The sequence below is a fragment of the Marmota flaviventris genome, chromosome 10 (genome assembly GCF_047511675.1).
Source record: "Marmota flaviventris isolate mMarFla1 chromosome 10, mMarFla1.hap1, whole genome shotgun sequence".
Taxonomy (NCBI): Eukaryota; Metazoa; Chordata; class Mammalia; order Rodentia; family Sciuridae; genus Marmota; species Marmota flaviventris.
In genome coordinates this window covers 2,619,528-2,640,269 of record NC_092507.1, presented here as the reverse complement: position 1 = coordinate 2,640,269, position 20,742 = coordinate 2,619,528, and the positions used below count along the sequence as shown (strand labels likewise).

General features: G+C 60.9%; 1 protein-coding gene across 1 annotated transcript in view; it reads right to left on the bottom strand.

Moving 5' to 3' along the window:
* Positions 1–20,742, bottom strand: part of Ajap1 (adherens junctions associated protein 1) — a 91,340-nt gene that overhangs the window by 35,663 nt on the left and 34,935 nt on the right. The window contains exon 3 of the mRNA XM_071618538.1: positions 11,756–12,549. Within this exon, the coding sequence (XP_071474639.1) occupies positions 11,756–12,549 (794 nt within the window). The remainder of the gene's footprint in view (positions 1–11,755; positions 12,550–20,742) is intronic.

Here is a 20,742-nt window from a genome sequence, read left to right as displayed (position 1 = left end):
CACTCTGTAGCCCCCCCAGCCAGGGGTCATCCCCCTACGTCGAGCCATCAGTAAGGCACTCCCACCCAATGTAAAGCGGCGGCACCTTGACACGCACCACCCAGCTCACCGAGTGGAGCTCTCCACCACATTCCTACGGGCCAGTCACCCCTCACGGCCTCTTAGGGCTCCGGGTGGCCCCCGAGGCTGTGGGAGGGGTGGTGGAGCTCCACCTGCCGCCCGCCCCCTCGGCTCCGGGAGTGTTCTGCTTCACATACAGGGAGACCCCCGTGCCAAGATGCCCCAGGCGCTTGGCAGGGAGGTGCTGGGGCCTGAACCAAGTGTCCCCCGCTTGTGAGCTGAAGTCCGAAGGGCCGAAGTGAGCACAGCTGGGGCGCGAGCCCGGCAGGAGGTAGCGGGCTAAATGAGGTCACAGGCGGGGCCCTGTCCTAGTGGCCCGGTGTCCTCATAGAAGAGGGGGAGAAACCACAGGCTGCACAGAGAGAGCCGGGCAACGACACAGCCAGAGGTGGGGACCCGCCAGCCGGGGACAGGCCTCGGGGAGGCTGACCTGTCCACCTCTTCACCTTGGGCTTCCAGCCTCCAAAATGGGGAGACAACAAATTTCTGATGTTGAAGCCACCGCTCTGGAGCACCTTGCCAACAGCCAACGGTCCCGGAGACGTCTGCTTGGAGGCTCAGCAAGCCAGCACCCAGGAAACGGCTGGTGGCCCGGGGCGAGGCCCTGGCCCCCAGGTAGAGACCTCCGAGGTCTGGCTTCTCCCTGGGACACCGTGGCTGCCGCAGAATGGACAGGGCTTCTTGGCAAGTCCTGGCCCCTCCTCCCTGTTAGCCTGTCTCTTCCTCAGCCGCGTCCCACCCCCAGGGACCCACCCTCAGGACCACGCCCTTCTCTGAGGCAGACTCCTTAGGCTTCCAGGAGGGTGGCTGGGGCCAGGCTACAGCGACTGCCCACGACGGGAAGCTCTGTGACAGGGCCCTGGTCTCCACTGTACTCCACGCTGTCCCCAGGCCAACCCCAGGGTAGCTCACAGCTCAGGACTGGGCCAGGCCCGTCACGCTCTGCCATCAGGAAGGCAGAAAGGGCTGGTGGCTGGCACACGGCAGCCCTTCACTGTCCGGCCTGCTCCTGGGCCTCTGCCTACCCCACCCCCCAGGCCCCGCACTTCCTGTCCCACACAGCCTCTGGGGACCAGCCTCGCCCCCGCCTCCCTACCTGGGGTAGGGTGCGCCCGTGAGGCCACCCCGGGAGACAGCGCTCTCTTCCACGGGGCCTCCTCTTCTCATCGCGGCTGTCGGGTCTGCGTTGTGACTCCGCACCTCTGTCACTGAAGCCCCAGAGGCACCACGTGTCCAATAAAACTTCATTTACAAAAGCCAGCGGAGGGCCACTTTGGCCCGGGGCCACCACTTGCTAAGCTGCTGTGACAGAATCTGAGGAAGCCCTGTTGCGGACGCCCTGAGGTCCACTGGGGACTGGCTGGGTGTGGTGACGGCCATGTCCACCAAAGCCTTCCCCGGACCCCAGAGCCACTGGAAGGCTTCCTAAAGGGCAGCGGTGGGACACCATCCAGCACACCCGCACTCAGGGCCCAGCCGCCAGACAAGCTGGACACACTGGGCTCTGCCCGCGAGGAGGCGCCTGCCGGCCCTCGGCACACAGCACCCCAGCTGTGACGCGCATGTCCCCATGGCTGCTCCGGGAGTCCAGCACTAGGAGAGCTCGCCCACCTTGTCCAGGCTCATCCCAGACCCTTCTGTCCTAATACAAAAGTTTTAACCTGGAATCGGCACGTGCGGGGCGAGCCCACGGGGACTGCGCCTCGACGCAGCTGGGGCTGACCTGGATCGAAGCCAGGGTCAGCTAGGAACACGCAGGGGACCGGCAGAGAGCACAAGCCCGTTCTGAGCTTCGTGACACTCTGGAGGGAGGTTGGTGTCCCACAGAGAGAAAGCCTGGTGCTTAGATGTCTTCTGGTTGGGATTTCTCACATGGCCACGGGCCAGGCAGGGCACCATGAACAGGCAGGACATTGCCCATCCAGGGAGCTTACAGGCCCCGTGTGTCTGGCGAGGAATGGGAGGGGACAGTGGACTCTGCCCAGGATCTGAGACCTTCCAGGGACCAGTCTTGAAGTGGCCTCCCACCTGCTGCTCATCACAGCAGTCCCCCCTGGACAGCCCAGCCTTCCTCCACCCTGCGGGTCAGGACACCCGGCCACCTGGGTTCACAAGTCCTCCCAGCTTGGGGCAGAATCCCCCGAGGCCTGGGACGGCGAGCCAGGGCTGAGTTGTGGGCCCCCGGCCTTCTCTGCCTCCTTCAGCCTGAGGGGTGGCACAGTGTCACTGATCACCTGGACCTGAGCGGGAGGACAGGGCCAGGAGTGGATGGCAGTCCTGGGCCACAAGCACACCCAGCCCTGCGCCGGGCCCAGAGCAGGAGGGCAGGGTCCTTTGGAGCCTTCTGTAAGCACAGAACCTATTACCAGAGCTCTCCCCTTCATTTCCTCTTCCTGTCACCTCAGGCCTAGAGACCCCAGGCATTGGGGCACTTAGGAACCCCTCGTGGGGGTTGCAGGTGGGAGCTGGCCATGGCCCAGACACAGTGCAGGAGTCGGGGCCTGAGGGGTTGCAGGACCTGGGGGTGGAGGTCTGTGACTGCCCCTCCAGGAGTCCCCCATGAGGGGACACCCCTGGAAAATACCATGCACCCAGGGCATCCGGGGCGGGGGCAGCCGGGCCACACAGCTGAGCCAGTGTGTGAGACGTTCCAGCAAGTTCCAGATGACGGACATCAATTCCCTGGGGGCCCAGAGGTGGGGACCTCAAGGGGAAGTGGGTGGAGCTGGGGGGGTGGGCCAGCACTTCACCCAGGAGGAGCAGAGGACCCAGGATCACTGCCCATGGAATGACACAGGCCCAGGGACAGGGACATGGGGCGTGAATCTGCAGGACATCTTGGGAATGTGAGACTTCTGGACCTGTCCCTGCCCCAGTCTCAGCTCAGCCTCCTGTGTCCACTCCATGAAGCTCCCGGCAACAGCGGGACAGGGAGAGCGCCTGCCCCTGCAGTGGCAGCCCGCGTGGACAAGGCCAAGGGAGGCCTCTATTCCCTGGTCATCCCCAGGAGGGACTGGACGGTCCAGGCCTCCAGTGAGACAGCAAGCAAGCAGCACTGCCCTTGGCCTTGCCCCTTGAAAGCTGGCTGGGGACGCTGTCCCATCCAAAAGCAGGCCTGGGAGGCCTGAGTGGCCCTGGTGTGTCCTCCCTCCGGGGCCTGAAGGGGCCTGAGCCGGCTAAGGTCTGACACCCAACATCAACCAGGATTTGGGGGGCTTATGCCCCGCTCTCGTACTAAGCCAACCCTGTGTCTGGGGTCCACTCATCCTAAATGTCCACCCAGGTCCCATGCGGGGCTGGTGGAACATGGATTCCTAACCAGGGCTTCAGAAGGCAGAGTGTGGGGCTGTTGAGGTCACCTCCCGGGCAGCCTGAGTGTCGCCAGGAGCAAGGCCAGTCCTGGTTGTGCATCAGAGGAGGCCGGGACAGGGTGAGGGTCCTCCGCCTGCTGGGCAGAGGCTCCGACAGAGTAAGGGAACCAGACTACATGAAGGACAGGCCCAGAGGACGAGGCCACGGGAGTGGAGCACTTTGGTCCTGTTTGTGACGCACAGCAAGGCAGGCCCTGCTGTCTCCAGGCCCAGGGCTCCCTGGCCTGTGGGCAGCTCGGCCCTGGACTGTGCCCTCCCTGGAGCTGCCTTCCTCTCCAGCAAAGCCCAGATTGCAGCAGGGTGAATGGGGGGCTTTGCAGGAGAAACCCCCACACTCCCCACCCCAGCCAGAGCTGCTGAGAGCCCCTCCAATTGTAGAGGGCTCAGCAGGGCCCCCTAAACACGTGATGTCCATCCCCTAACACCTGGACCCTGTGCATGTGACTCTCCTAGACAAAGGGTCTTCACAGGCGTGATTAAGATAAGAATGTCAAGACAATGTCATCTATTTTCCAGGGGTTCCCTAAAATCCAATGGCAGGTGTCCTTATGAGGGGCAGACCCTGAGACATGGGGACCAGGGTCACGGGAATCAGAGCTGAGACCATGGAAGAGATGCAGCCACAAGCCAAGGGCTGCTTGGGGCCACCAGGAGCTGGCAGAGGAGGAAGGACCCTCCCCAGAGCCTTCGAGGGAGCACAGCCCTGTGGCACCTGGATTTCAGGCTTCTGCCCAGGAGCTGTGCAGAGGAATTGGTACTGTTTCAACCTCTGCCACCAGGGTGCCTTGGAGGGCAGCCCAGGGCACTGGGACACAGAGGGAGGCTGGGCCTTCAAAGTCCAGGATGTGGGCCAGACCACAGGCTGAGGCTGGTCCTGGGTAGCAGGCTGCCTCTGGAGCTTAGGACTAGACTAGAGGCTCTCGGGAGGCTGGGTGTTCAGAACTGAGGGGACACACGTGGCTGTCACATGACCAATTCATTGAGTAGGACGGGGACTCTGTGTGCTGCCGTATACAGGACAGATGTGCAGACCACAGGGCCCGGTTCTCACGGAAACTGCGCATGGGGGCAGCCGAGGGCAGGCCCTTGATGGTTTCCTGGGCAGCTTGGATGCCACAGAAGAGAGGGCTGTGATGGGGCGGAACAGTCCTGAGCAGTGGGTAGCCATTCACCTAGGGTGACTCCCCGAGGGTATGAAGGACACAGAAACCTAGTGGCACATCCCCTGCTCAGGCACCATCTCCCCCAACGCAGTCCAGGCCAGGTGGCTGCAGGTGACCTTGGGCCTTTGACTCCATTAGCATCTCCTGATGCTCGCGATGGCATCAGCCCTTCCCAAGGTCGACCTGATCCAGGCTCAGAACAACCCCCGAGAGAAACCACCTCCCAACCGTGCAGTCCAGGAGGCCGAGGCCCCACGAGGTCACAGCACAGCCAAGGACGCGCGCTGGCCAGCCACGGTGGGGAGCCTGGGTGCAGTGGGCCGGGCAGGCGCTCTCACCTGCCCAGGCGTCCCCCCTGCAGGATCTCCATGGCTGAGTCTGAGGGAAAACTGCAGCTTCCCCTGCAGAGAGAAACTTCTGGAAAGAAAAGCTTCCCCCTCTGTTACGCTGATCCTCACAGCCTTGCAGCAGGCTGCAGGACAGAGACTCACTGACCCACGTCCAGAGGCCTCGCACCTGCCCAGGGCGCCTCCGTCCACCACCCGAGTGTCCGATGTGACTTTGGTGGAGTCTTGGACCTGGACGGCTGCAGCTGGCGGGGAGGCCCCCAGTGTCACCGGGAGCTCACCTGCTGCAAGGTGAGGGCGGTGCGTCTTCTGCAGGAGCGTGCCCGTTGGCCCCTTTCCAACTGCACGTCACTAGGCAGGCCACTCCTGGGGGCTTGGGACAGGGTTGACCCCTAAGGAAAGATTACTCATCACCCCCAAATGGCAGCTCTAAAGTCCAGTCCAGAGCATTTCCTGTCAACCACTGAGCTCACTGTCAGGCCCCCAGGACGGCCTGCCCTGGACATTAGGAGGGCCACCCTGGGAGGGCCACCCTGGGAGGGCCACCCTGCCCCCTGGCATTCACCTTGTAATGAAAAGAGAATCTGGAGGGGCCTGTGCAGGCCACTGCCCTAGCTGTCCACAGGTGGCATCCAGGGGCCACCCAGCCTTACAATAGTTCAGGGCTGGGAAAGGGGCTTCCAGGTGGTCTTCTCCAGCCTCTGGGGCCAGGACACTGGGTTCCAGGGCTGAAGCCCAACTCAGCTCCTCGCGTGGTCCAGGATTGTGGAGGCTCTGCCCACTCTGCCCACCTGCCTGCCACCTCTGCACGGCGTCTCTCCCTGGGCCACCCACCCCTTCTTCCATCAGAACTTGGTCCCTGGAGGCCTGGTCTGGCCCCTCCCACCCACAGCAGACCCTTCTTCCTCTGACTGCCGCTGCCAGAAAAATTGGACAATTGATGAGGCTGGTTCCGTGACATTTCCTGCACTGTCCTTGCCCGCCGGCTCTCTCTGTAGGGATGCATCCTCATCTATCTTGCTTGGCCAAATAAGCGTCTAAACCCCTTGAAGAGATGGAGAGGCTCCATGCCCCCAGCAGCTCGCCCTCCTACCCGGGCGGGCACTTTAACAGCGACTAAGTATAAAGTTGGCGGTTCATTGCATAATTGATCAAGAAGCCAGAAATTCTAAAACTGGTCCTTTTCACACAGTCAAATAAAAATTCTAAAAATGGTGTTCTGTCTAATATTCAATCTCAGCGCTCAGGATTGTTCCCCTGCACGCAGACGAAATCATAAATTCAATCCACAGAACGTCAGACGGCTCTGTCATCCTTCCGGCACTGCGTGTCCCACACAAGGCAAGGGAAGACATGTTCCACAGGAGCACTGGCACGGCCCCTCCCCACCTGCTCGGCCAGTGACCCCACAGTCCCTTAGAGGAGACCAGAGCCTAGAGGGGGTGTCACAGAGGCCCCTCCCTGCCACATACCCAAGGCAGCAGCAGCGTTTGAGAACCTGGCAAGGGAAAGGAGCACTGGAGAGTGGCCTTCCCGGGCCCTGAAGAACTGGCCCTGTCTCTGCCGCTCTGCCAAGGAGGACGAGGCCCTGGGGGATCAAAGACGCTTAAGAGGCACTAACTGCATTAAGCCAGAGCGGCGCGTGGGGAACGGGAATGAAAGGAAGCGGAGTCTCCGGGCAGAGTCAGGGCGGACACTTCACGTGTCCACTTGGTGTGAACCCGGCTCCGCTCAGCAGAAGCACAGGGAGTTCTCTAAGGGCCACACAGCCCCAAGGGCTGGCGGCTGGCACCCGTCTCCACCTGTGATTGTGCTCAGTGTGTCCTTGGTCACCAGCCAGAACTGTGGCTCTCAGGATGTGCCAGGCCACCCCTGCCACTGAGACAGTCCCAATTAAGACTCTAAAGACCAGCCTCGGTGTCTGCAAAGTCCAGGGTGCTCCAGGACCTCCAGCCGCTCATTTGTTCTGTGACGCTCTTATCCCAATTAAGCGACTCAAAACTTTTGAAGTTCATGAGTCATTTGCTTCAAACATCTTTAAATTAAGGAGAGATTCACTTTCCTGGTAGCAAACACCCAGCAACTTAATTAAAAGGGGTTCAGCATTTAAACTGCCACCATGGCTTTCCACGGAAGGGGAAGGAGCTCGCTTCTCCCTGCTGCCTCTGCGCGGATTCCCTTCCACTCCGACTCTGGCATTTAGGAGGTATTTCACTGTCACAGGACTCGCTCCCGGGGTTGGCCGGCCCACACGCTGCTCGGGTCAGCTGGCCATCAAGGTGCAGAGGAAGTCATGCCGGCATCCCTGCTTACATGCCTAAAGGACACTGAAGGCCCCCTGGTGACTCGGACAAAGCAACTTTCCAACTAGCCTTGGGAAAACGCATGAGTGAATCCCGATGTAAGAATCACCAGGCAGGGCTCAGCGACATCTGAGCCGCGGCGACCTTGAGCTGGATGTCACGGACACATGACAGATTAAATGGAGACACTCCCTGAATGACGCTGGGGACCTGCAGGGCTGCATGGCCCCTCGTGGGTGGTGCACCCCCCGAGAGACCCAAGCTTGCTCAGCTGGGGAAGTCTAGATTCATCTGAGCAGGCCAGGGAGTCCCAGGGCAGGTGCCAGCAGGCAGGGTCTGAGATCCTTCCCGAGCACTGACCTTGTTAAGCACAGGCCGGGGCCAGGCTTCCTTGCAGTGGCCTGTCCAGTAACACACACACTCGCCATGAGCTTTAAGACCAGCACTCAAGGAACTACCCTCTGGCTCTCTCCTGCGAGACACTGTGACTCCAAACTCAGCGCATGACAGGCAAGAGGCTGACACAGGCAGACGAGTCACACTGGGGGCCTCCTGACAGAGCCTCAGGCGAACTTCTGACCCATCTGACGTCCATCCTCTGCCAGCACTTGAGAGAGGCTGAGCTGCGTGCCTCTGCGAATCCACGCCAGGTGATTTTCCATCCCAAGCAGCTCCCAGCTAGAGGTCTAGCTACACCTCTGCAGAAAGCACCAAGGTCAGAGACAGGCCCTGGGACCTGTGAAATGATCTGTCAAAGCTGGTAGCACCAGATCAGCACATTAATAGCAACTGACATTATCGTTACCATCACCACCACCCTCACCACCACCATCACCTCCATCATTATCACCATCACTACCAACACCACCACCATCACTGCCAACACCACCACCATCACCACCAACATCACCATCACCACCACCATCACCACCAACATCATCATCACCAACATCACCACCATCACTACCACCATCACCACCACCATCACCGCCAACACTACCACCATCACCACCAACATCACCATCACCACCACCATCACCACCACCATCATCACCACCACCCTCACCACCACCCTCACCACCACCATCACTACCATCACCACCAACATCAACATCACTACCACCATCACCACCATCATCACCACCATCATCACCACCACCCTCACCACCACTATCACCACCACCATCACTACCACCACCATCACCACCATCATTATCACCATCACCACCATTGTCACCATCACTACCACCATCACCACCATCATCACCACCACCCTCACCACCACCCTCACCACCATTATCACCACCACTATCACCACCACCATCACTACCACCACCATCACCACCACCATCACTACCACTATCATTGTATTTTCTAGAATTATAGCATTATCATCACCACCACAAGCACCACTACCAACACTACCACCATCATCATCACCATCAGTGCCACCACCACCATCACCACCAACATCATCACCATCACTACCACCATCACCACCAACATCACCAACATCACCACCATCATTATGTGACATCACCACCACCATCATCATAATTACTAGTATTATAGCATTACCATCACCACCACCACCACCACCACCACCACCATCATCATCATCACCACCACCATCACTGCCACCGTGACGTCATCATCACCATTACTAGTATTATAGCATTATCATCACCACCACCAACACCACTACCAACACCACACCATCACCACCACCATCACCGCCATCATAATCACTGTGGTCACCATCATTGCCATCATTGCCATCATCACCATCACCACCACCATCACCATCCTTCTGCTCATATTAACAGTGGCCAACACTTATTGAGCGGGCCCCCGTGCGCCAGAAGGTCAGCACATGACGTGCACTGTCTCCTTTAACCTTTGATGACAATGTTAGGAGAGGTCAATGCTACTGTCCAACTGCGGCACAGAGCAGACAAGCAGGTTGCCCAGGTCACACAGCTAATATGAGGACTATGAAGCCAGGCAGCGAGGGGCTTAACCATTATCCTAAAATTCAGAGAAATGTCCCAGTTATTTCACCTGCAGGGTGATTCCCGAGGGAGGGGCTTTCCGACAACCGTAGCGGCTATTCCTTGGAGCCTTAGTTCTGTGGGATCTCACAGTGCCCTAGATCACCCTCCCCCACCCCATCTGTCCCCAGGAATGCCTGTGCTCCAGGCAGCAGGAGTGGGACCTGCCGGTCCCTCTACATCTCCCCACAGAAGCAGGAGTAGACCCCACGGATCCCCAGCCCTGATCCCAGACACCTGTCCTGGACAGTGGACCATCTTAGGGGATGCTGGTAGCATGTCCTAGGCCAAATTCTGGGTTCAAGGTGTCCCCAGGAGCGAGTGGCAAGGCTGGGTGTGACTCAGGTGACAAGACTCTCAGTCCCTGGTGGCCGGTTCTGCCTTTGACAGCTGTGGCACTGTCCTCCGAGCCTCTCTTGCTGCGTGAAAGCAGCTGACGTGTGGGGCCATCCTGGGCACCGGGGGCCACTTTCCACGCTCAGCAGTGACCTGCTGAATCCTCACAGCCACTGTCCAGAGGAGAGCCTTGCAGGCTCTGGGTTTGATGGTGAGGACAAGGACATCGAGACCCTGCCCAGGGTCACAGAGTGACATGCTGTGGAGCCCAGACTCCTCCCCAGATGCCGCAGCCACCAAGCAGGGGCCATGCAGCTTCCCAGACCGCAGCCCGGGAGCCCACAGGTGCTCCTGCTGCGCAGCTCCCGAGAAGTGTGAGCAGCGGCCAAGCGCCACCCAGCGTAGGGCCAGGCCAACCCTGATGACTGCTGAGGCAGGAGGGGTCTGAAGGGGTCTGCAGGGGTCTTTCCTGCCACCCTCCCACTCAGAAGCTCATACAGAGCAGGAGATTACACCGCCTGCCTTCAGGAGCCCAAGAAAATAGCTCACTTGAGAGTCATTAGCCAGTCCTTCCCAGGGTCTAACTTGAATTACTCCTGCTTGGATCTAATTCAGTTAGGTAGGGCCAGCTGGACTGTGATGAGCCCAGTTAGGAGATCATCTCAGCCTTGCCTCTTCACCCTCTTCCCTTTGCCTTGACTTGGTGAAGCTGCTCAGCCCCTGATGAGGGCCCGTTCCCTTCTCTGCCGGCCGGCAGCGTTTTCCAGAATCAACATTTCTCTACATTAGAAGCAAACACACACATTTCCCCCCTTTTACGTTTGCTTTGCTAAACAAATTAATCTAGCACCAGATTATATTATGAAGAAGCACAAATCTTTCCTGAGATAAGCATCTGTCGCTGGATCAGCAGCAGCCAGTGGACTGTGGATAGGTTTGCTGAGCCCTGTGAGGCCGTCCTGGGCGTTAACTTTAGTAATAACGGATGTAATTAGGAGTAAAGGGAACCTGATTCCTCTTCCACGGCTACACAGCAAGTGGGTCTTCAGAGGAGGTGACGGGGGGCACCTCCTGCGTCTACTGAGGTCAGACTCTCAGAGCCTCTGACCAGAGCTACGGGCGCCACGCTGGGGTGGCTGAGGCGGCCCCCGGGCCCTCCAGGGAGCTGCCGGCTCCGGGCCTTGCCCTGGCATGGGGCTCCGGCTCCCTGGACAAGCTGCTGTCCAGGGGTGACACAAAGGCACAGACCGTCTTGTCCAGTGAAGGGAGGAAGAAAATGGTGAGCTGAAGGGCCAACACCGGCCACCCCACAAAAACCTGTCCACGGCTGCCGGCTGCCTGCCTGGCCAAGGTCAGGGAACCTCGCAGGACCCGTCCCAGGCCCTCGGCCCCTCCGCACCGGGTTGGGGGGAGCTCTCCGCAGCACTTCTCCTGCCCTGGATCCCCAGGAGCCCCAGGCGGGGTGGGTGGCGCCCAGACCTGGGTGTGCAGGGAGCCCTTCCCCCACGGCGCCTCCCGCAGCTGCTGCAGGAAGTGAGGGAGGCTGCTGCTGGTGGACACCGGGTGCCAGGTCACCTGGGCCACAGCCTGTCGTCAGAGGCCCAGGAGTGGGGCATCAGCTGCTGGGGCAGGGACAGGCACCAGCCGTCCCTGGAAGCCTCCACCCGCGCCTGTCCGCAGAGCTTCAGCTGCCAGCCCTGGGCTCTTCCTGCCACTCCTGGTCCTGGACCAGCTCCCCTGCGGGGCCTCGCCCCAGCCTTGGCGGTTTCTCAGGACTCCGCCAGGCCTCGCCCTGGCAGCACCAGTGTCCGCGTCCACTCTCAGGTGGATGGGAAGGAGGGAGGCCCCCTTTTCACGTCCACCTGCTTCCCCCATCCTGCAGACTGCCCGGGCGTCCCCGACACCGGACACCATCTCTCCCTGCGGTCCTGCGCCTGACCCCTGGCCTCTTCCTTTTCAGTCTGGCCCCCGTGAACCGCCCTGCACACCTCGGGGGTCCCTCCCTCCCAAGCCGCACACACCCCAGCCCCCGGACAGACCCAAAGCTCCGTGGTGGCCGCCTACCTGAGGTCTCCCCCAGAATCCGGGGGGGCTTGCTGTCTTTCCCGTTGTTGCTGGGCCTGGGGGAAGGCTCCGTTGTGCTAGCCCCAGCGGGGACCCTTCTCCGGGGATCCGGGGAGGCAGTGACCCCCTTGGTCTGCAGCGTAATGGAGGTGGCCGTGGTGGCAGCGATGGTGGTGGTGGCCACAGTCGTCTTCCGTGTTTGTGAGATGGGGACCGTGGTGAGGCCATGCACGCCCGGGAAAGTGTTGGCCTCCGGGGCCTCCTCGTCCCCCGTGGGCCCCCAGGCGATGAACTCTGTCTCTGTCGTGGGCCTGCTGCCCCTGAAGTCGAAGCTACTGAGACCAGTGTCCTGCACGTGCCTCTTCCCCCGCCGCAGGAGACTCTGGTGCTCGGGGGCCCCTCCGGCCACCGCGGAGGATGAGGACGAGGAGGAGGAAGTGAGGGACGGGCTGGATTTGGCAGCAGCTGGGGGCTTGGCGAGCCCCCCTTTGGGCACGAGGGAGGCCACCTGGTCTCTGGGCCTATGGGCTCTCCTGGCACGGGGCATCTGCCCATGGGCCCGCTCCGCCCGGGGCGCCCGAGGGCTCCACACAGGGGCAGGGAGCCGGGACGGCTGTCCACTCCTCAGGCTCCACAGCCGCGGGGGCCTCTGCGGTGGTCGTGGCAGGAGCCGGAACTCGGGGCCTGGGCCCAGGGACTCACAGGACGGGAAATCCACAGCAAGCTGCAGCATGGCTATCAGGATCCAAGCATGGCTTCCAAGGGAGCGGCCCGGCCAGCGGATGGACATGGAGCTGCGAAGGAGAGAGAGGAGAGTGGTCAGCAGGGCGGGCAGGGCTCTGGCGGGGCCAGGTGGTCATCCTCCATCAGGACAAGGTCGTCTTGCAGGAGAAGCTCAGCCTCAAGGGCAAACCCCTCCCTCTGAAGGTCACTGGAGCACCTCCCTCTCCACCTTGAGAAGACAATGCCCTCCAGGTCCCCAGGAGCTGCACCCAGCCAGCTGACAACCACAGGGCCCATCTCATGGGGGGAGGACCAAGACCCAGTGGACCCCCATCATCCCCGATGTGATGACCTGATGACCTGCCAGTCCCCCTCCTTTTGCCCGTAATGACAGGAGGCACCAAGAGGATACAGACTGAGAACCACAGGACTGGCCAGCCTCCGGCCGGACTCCAGGCCAGGTGCTCTCCTCTAGGAAGCACAAGAGGCTCACTGCCATTGGCCATCGGCTCTCCCAAGGCCTGGGTGGGACGAGGTCTGACTCGGGGACACTCAGCCAGGCAGATGCCGGGCAAGGAGCAAACAGTCGGTGGCCCCTGAGCACCACCTGCATGCACTCTGCAAGGCCCCTGGCCCCTGCCCTGGCCCCTGCCGTGGCCCCTGAGGTGAATGTGACTGTCTTAGAGCTGCCAGGGCCTTCCTCCCTGGACGCCAGCCGCCCGGGCTGGGCCTCTGCCGAGGTCACAAGGGACCTGAGACCTGTTCCAGATAAGCTGGGGGTTTACTGATGCCGAAATGCTGGTCCTGCTGACATTTCCACCCCTGTATGTCCCGGGTGCAGGTGGCCTCTGAAGCCCTCTGTCCACCTCCTCAGCCCCGGGAGCTGCAGAAAGCCCAAGCCCTGCAGAGCCTGGGGGAGGCCGAGCTGGGGAGGCCGGAGCTCCGGGGAAGCGTGGTGTCCACGGCCCGTGGAGCAGTCCCCAGAGAGCCCAGGCCTGAAGCCACCTCCAGGAAGGTGGACGCTGGAGCGTCACAGGAACATCCAGAGCACAGCACAGAACCACGTGGCAGGCTGGGGGACGCGGGCCCACGTGCCCTGTCCCACTGCATGGATAACTGAGGACTGATTACAGGTGCCATTCAAACTCAGCTCTTGTCACACCCTCAGGTCTGAAAGTTAAAATGAATCCCCAAAACTCCACGCTGCTGTGGTGGGGGTGGGCGGGGCGGCGAGCCTCCGGGACACGCAGGACACTTTTCCTTATAGGTGTCATGTGACTTTAAAAAGGACGGGATTGGGGTGAGTGTGAGCACCCTGTCGAGTGTGCACACACATACCAGTGTGCAGCAGCGTGTTCATGCGTGTGTCAGTGTGTGTGCTGGGTGTGACTTTGACAATCCTGTATGTGCCTGTCACAAGGAAGAGACCATGTGCAGTGTGTGTGTCAGCATGTGTGGGTGTGAAGATGCGTGTGACTGTGTGTCTGCAGATGTGAGTCAGCCTCACGCACACCATGCCTGTGTGTCGGTGTGAGAGGGGAGTGCGCTGCTGTGCCCCGTGTGCCCCTGCATCTGCCCATGTGCACCCGCACGTGCCCACGTGTGAGACTGCCTTGTGCCTGCATGCCAGTGAGTGTGCAAGGCGTGTCTGGGAGTGTGCCAGTGTGTGCAAGTGTAACTGGGTCCCAGTGTGTGCACAACCCTCCAGGGCCGAGGCCTCCTGGCACTTGGGAATGAGCTGGTCCCCAGGGGTCACTGAGATGTTGAGAGAAAGAACCTCACATTAATGAGCATTAATTATCAAAAAGGGCTAATCCCCAAATAATAAGGCCCTGGTTTTTTAATCAGAATCAAAGTGCTTTGCTCCAGAAATTAGGAAGTGTTCATTATGCTAATGCCTCTGCTCTGGGTTGCCGCGTTGTGCAATTTCCCTGCACAAGCAGCCGAGCTTGGTGCAGGGACCTGGGCCATCAGCACTGCACGGGGACAGGGGACATCTAGGTCAGTGTGAAAGACCCCGCACGTGCTAAAGGCAGCTCCTCTGGGGCTGCTGGTGACCTAGCGAGGGTGGGAGATGGTTGACAACACAGCTGGGTGGGAGTCTGCCCCAGGGCAATGAGATTCTGCTTGGAGTAGGTGCTGGCCCCTCCAGGCGCCTCCAGGCGCCTCCAGGCCCCACCAGGCCCCACAGGAAGCCATGAGACCCTCCTCCCAGGCCCCACTAGGACTCACGAGGTCTTACCAGGCCCCAGGCCCCCAGGCCCCCAGGCCCTACCCAGCAAACTGCACTAAGAGCAAGCAAGGGCACAACTGCCACCATCCAGACTTGTAGAAATATCGCCCCAGGAAATTAAAACCACAGCACCTAAGCCTGGGCCTGCCTCCCCGGCATAACTTCACACACAGGATATTTCTGTGATTTTTCACCAATCACGGGCTGTAATTGGTTACCATAGAAACCCCTCATTTCCTAGACACCCAGCTGTTATGCAGAAAACCAGCCATGGCCACGTGGCAGGGGAGGTGGATTCGCTTCTCCCCAAGTCCAGCTTCTTCTTTTTAAAGTGACGCATTTGTTCAGAGGGAAAATAGAGAGCTGGTGGGCGAGTCAGGACCAAGCCTCCCCCCTCCCCGGCATCCAGGAAGCCCTGCGGGGACCTTCTCCCCCAGGAAGGCCCAGGCTGATGGCGTGGCCTGCACAAGGGCACCAGGGGCCCTGTACAGGGGCCAAAGGCCCCGGACTGTGCTTGGCCCCGGGCCCAGCCTGGCCCTGAGTGCTATCAGGAATTTCTTGGTCTGGAGAGCAGCACCTCCAAGGACCCTGAGCAGCCACGCCACTTCCCTGTGGCCCCAGCCAGCTCTGAACCAGGCGGAAGCCCAGGATGCTCTCTGACCTGTGCAGGGCTGGACGCCCCCAGCTGCTCTCACTTCATGAGGAAGCCATCTTGGAGGGGCTCACCCAGGGAGGGACCCTGGTGCTGTCAGCCATGCACCAAGAGGTGGGGGACCCCCACACCCGAGGAGGGAGGCCCCGCAGCACGGCTGCCCTCCGTAGTGGCCCCGGAGGCAGGCAGAGGTGGGGTCAGCTTCCCCAAACTCCGGACCATCCACAGACCCCTTAAGAACATGTCACGGCCTCACACCCACAAGGACAGCACCCAGCAGAAGGTGGAGAGTGGTCAGTGCTGCAGGGGGCGAGCCCGTCACAGCGGTGGGAATGCACACAGGTGGCAGGAAGCAGCTGGGTGAGTCCTGGCGCTGCCCAGCAGCTCCACTCCCAGAGGCCCACGGATGTCCAAGGCAGCACCTCAGTGACCCAGAGAGAAAACTGCCCCAGCGCCCATCCAAGCGCACAGCTAGGCACAACAGAACATTGTTCAGCCATGGTTAGGGCAGGAAGACTTGGCCAGGGACAAGGATGGACCCTGAAAATACTGCCCTCGGTGAACCCAGCAAGTCACATTGCTGCGCATCGGCTGGTTGCTCCGTGCAGAACGTTCAGAACAGGCAAATCCAGACAGGAAGTAGGCTGTGGCTGAGGGTGGGGAGGACAGGAGCTACTGGGATTGATGCGGTGGCTGCATAGCCCTAAGAGCATCCTCAGACGGCTGGCCTGACTGCTTCCTAGGGTCCACGTGACACATGTCCATCAAAACTCAATACCAAGAAAGGCAACGGGCAGAGGAGGGGTGTGTGCAAGGGTGCTGAGGGGCCAAGGTGGGCACGTGCCGACCCTGGACCCTGACCTGCAGACACTGCCACCACGGGCAGCCTGGACCTGCAGGTTCCTTCCCGCAGTGCTCACTGGGACACCAGGAAGGAGCAAGACGCCCTCTCTGCTCAAGGGCAGCACCAGGCCACGCCCTGCAGGGCCCGGCCAGGGTGGGCTCGCCTGGCAGCCTCTGATGGACACTTTTCTAATGAAGAATGACACCGGCAAGCACCCCGTGCCCAGGGGGAGCTGCCCGTCTCCCCGTACTTTCCAGTGTGCCACAGTCCTGCTCTCCTTCCTTCTAAATTCTTACTGAAATTTCCTTTCCCCAAGAATCGTTTAAGAAGACCCAGAGAACTGAGATTCAATTTGCTGCCTCCGTATGTTCTATTCACAGAAGAAAATCACTGTCAATCAAGGGAGACAAGGTCAGCTCTTCACCCAGGGTCACACCTTACGGAGACCTGTGGCTAGCAGCGAGCATGGGCCTTCTGGAGGCTGCTGGTCCCTCGCATGCTGGGGCACCAGCGCAGGGAGGACCCAGCCTGGGCGAGCCCTGGGATTGTGCAGCCAGGGGCCACCTCAGAATCTGCAAGGTGGGACGAGACCTCAGAGCCCTGCAGCAGGTGGCCGGTCCACCCAGTTCTCTGTGGATTCCCTCTCCCCTGCCTCTTCACGCCCTGGCCCTGAGTCCCTGCGAGGTCAGAGCTGTGTGTTGGGGAGTCAGCCAAGCCTGGGCCTTCTGCTTCACTCCGCCACCCCCAGTGTGTTGGTCCTGCCCAGGGGACAGCTACAACAGGTGTCTGCTCTCCTTCCCTTCTAAGAAGACCAGGTGCCTGGGATCGACAGTTCTCAGGGCAGAGCTAGGAACAACCCGAGGTGCGCTCAAGGACTCGGTGCGCAGCACAGACAAGTGTTGGTCAGTCCGTCTTCCTCTGTGGAGTCCCCACGTCTGGCAAGGAGGACCCTCACCTGGTGCACAGGACTCACCTGGGAAACTTGCTGGTCCTACTACCCAGTCCCCAGGACCCTGTACCCAACGCATCTGGACTGCCCCCCACCCATTTCATGGAGCTTGCTAAACAAATTTTTCATCTTAGAATAATTTTTACACAAAAATAAGAAGAGTGCAGAGAGTTCCTGGGACTCAGCTCCCAGTCCCACTGTGGGTCATCTGGGTCCCTGTGTACCTGTCACAGCTCAGGGGCCAACATCAGGACAGCTGGCCGCGTGCTCAACCACACAGCTTGCCCAGATCTTGCTAGTCCACCACGCATCCTGTGCCTGGCCCAGGTCCCCACCCAGGACACGTCACCTCTGTCTTAGGGCTCCTTGGGATGCTCTCGGCCATGACAGTTCCTCAGACTTTTCTGCAGTTGGATCTTGGTGACTGTGGAGTCCTGGGGAGCTGCTCCCTGGGGCCTGGCCCTCTTGGGGTTCACCTAGCACTTTTCCCACATCAGACTGGGGTGACGGGCTTGGCAGGTGGCCACGGGGGAGGCACCCTCCGTACCCCTTCCCATGCAGGGCATCTGCCCACTACAGGCCCCTTCCTGTTGAGGCCACCTTGACCACCACATGGAGGTCACTCTGTGGGCACCTCTGGAAAGCACCCCTGGCTCTCATCTTGGGGACAGGCCCCTGGCACAGTGCACACAGGGGTTTCCTGCCTCTTCACGATTCCCCACTGAGAGCCAGGCCAGGCAGGAGGGCAGGATGGGAACTGACTGTCCCCACAGCAGGTTCCTGTGCCTTGGGAAGTCCCCAGGTAGTCAGCAAGGAGAAGCCCAAGCCCCAGGGCACCTCACTGACCCGGACTTGGCCAGGGAAGTGGCGGAGGCCTGGGAGGGGCGAGGCCCGTGCAGAGCCCTTCTCCTGGAGGTGGCAGTGGACTGTGCTCTCTGCAAAGACGAGACGGAAAGGGGTGTAGGATGCAGTCCAGGGGCTGGAGGAAGAAGTGACTATTGATGTCCAGGGAACAGTGGCCACCATGCCCAATGCTAACCTTTGGGAGAGTGAAGCTTCAAGGTAGGCGGGCCTTCCTACGGTTGGAACCTTAATGACCCCAGAGGCCCACGTGGGAGAGGCTGAGCCCCAGCTTGGTGCTGCTAGGAGCGGGTGGGACCCTTAAGAGGTGGGGCCTGGTGGGAGGTCTTTGGGTCACGGGGGGTGTGCCTGAGGGGGACTGCAGGACCCCAGTCTCTTCCTCTCTCTTTTCCTTCCCGGCCATGACCTGAGTGGTCTTGCTCCACCCCATGCTCTCACCATGATGTCCTGCCACAGGCCCGTCCACCATGGACTGACCCCAGCGCCATGAGCCAACAAGCTCCAGTGTCTGGGTGGGGAGCTGGGTCCTCCCGGCCTCTTCCCTCCACGCTGACCTCTGAGAGAGGTGTGTTCCACGAGGACGAGAATCTATGCCTGAGGGGAAGCGAGGCCTCGGTGATTGGTGGGAAGTGGACCCACCACCCCTAACCTCTCCCTAGAGCCCACGTTGCCCAGTCCCCAGAACTTCTGTGCCCGAGAGCAGGATGCCATCTCCCCAGCACCTTCCTTAGGGTCCCCCAGGCTGCCGGTCCAGGAGGGTGCAGGTGGCCGCCCTGCTCAGGGACGCCGCCCTGCAGCTGGCTCAGAGGGGAACACACTTTCCTCAGGAGGCAGCGTGTGGCTGCTCCTCCCTGCGCCCTGATTCATCCTGACGTCATTCCGATGTCCCGTCAGCGCCGCGCCTCTCTGCCTCCCATCTAACATGATTGAAAACATCCCTCCCTTCCAGGAGGGAGCCACAGCAGCCCCACACGCCAGACGCGCACGCCATGTGTGACTCCCGGGGAGGCAGCGGCACAGGGTGACACGGTGGCCGCAGATGGGAAGCTCCGGAGTGGCAAGAGGCCTTCCGAGGCCCCTCCCGAGGGTCTGCCTTCTTCCCCCTCCTCGCCCCGAGTCCTGGGGTCATCTCAGCGCCCACCCCCGTGATGGCTGGGCCCAGTCCTGCTCCAAGGTCAAGGCCCAGGACTTCCCCTGCTCCAGAGGTAGCTCAGAGGCAGGGGTCATGGGGCAGGGATGGGGCACACACTGAGGCAGCACGGGCCTCCCCCGACTCCAGCAGCTGAGCCAGCACCTGTGGGGAGGGTGTGCGGCCGTGGCTTGTCACCTCCCCTGGCAATCACAGGATGTTCCAGCTGAAAGGGACAAGGACAGGGTCCCATCCGGCCTGCTCCAAGACGAGCTCCTCACCCTGGGGCCCTGCTCCCAGGGGGCTTGTGAGCCTCGGCCAAGGGCTCCACAGCCACACTCGGGGCGCCGTGGGCCAGGCACGGGCTCTTAGTTCTGCATGTGAAGCCGCCACATTCTGCCGAGCACGAGGCGGGAAACAGCTGCAGGCCAAACCCTCAGAGCCAGAGGAGGCCCCTGTGAGACCCACAGATGGACGGCCTGGCTGAGACCACAGCATGGTGGCCTCAGATCTGGGCCCGGAGTCCAGGACCCAGGAACCCTAAGGTCTCTGTGCTCAGGAGCTAGATCCCAGGCACCTCTACCTGCAGGACGAGGGACCTACTAGAGAAACCAGAACCAAAACCTTAACCTGGAAGTGAACCACTCCTGGGCAGTCTGCGTGATGGCATGGTACCCGGGAGGTGCCCAGGGCGTGCACAGCACCCAGGGGCCACCCCCATCCTGTGGCACAGCAGGCCTCAGCAAACTACCCCATAGCCTCGTGCAGGCCATAATGCGGGGCGTCCTGTGGCCACGTAGACCATGTGGACACACCGCTGGTTCTCACCTAGGAATGACCCTGACCCTCCATAGCACATGCGGAAACGTCTGCAGACACGGTTGTCACTGTCCGGGGGTCTGTGGCATTCTGTGGTGCAAGCCAGGAGTCGAACCCCTGCAGAGCAGAAAGCCCTACCTCAGAGACTTCTCCCACCCCAAACGTCCCCAGGGCCAAGGCTGTGGAATCTGTTGCAAGATGTCTCCTGTCCCTCTCATGCCTGACCAGCCAGAGTGGTCAGATGACCCAGCTCTAAAGCCACGTGGCGTGGGGTCTTGGCATCTTGGCGCTGAAGACTACCAGCTGTGTGAGCTCGGGTGCTCCTGTGACCATTCTGTGCCTCTGTTTCCCCACCTGAAAGGCAGCCTCAATGCCTGTGCCCTGGTGGCAGGGTGTCTTGGGGACAATGCAGCCTGGCTCTTTATAAGAGAGCCCGCGGGACCCTATGGAGCCCTTCTGAGGAGCCGCACATGTGGAGGAGCCCCTCCCTTTCCTGGGTGCTGGAGCAGGGAGCCTGCAGGGTGCTGGGCCGGAGGCTGCTCCACAGCCTTCGCAGGGGCTCGAAGGAGAGAAGGATAGCAACGCGCTGGCGTTCTGGTTGCCTGGGCAACGTGCCCGCAAGCACTCCGGAGGAGTGAAGTGGTGACAAGCTGTGGGTGGGCAGGACAGTGGGTGGCAATGTTCTGAGGCCCAAGTCGGGAGTCGGCTTCTGTGTCTAGCTGAGCCCCCGCCACGGTGACTCCACCATGGCCCCTACGGAATGCCACGGCGGTCAGC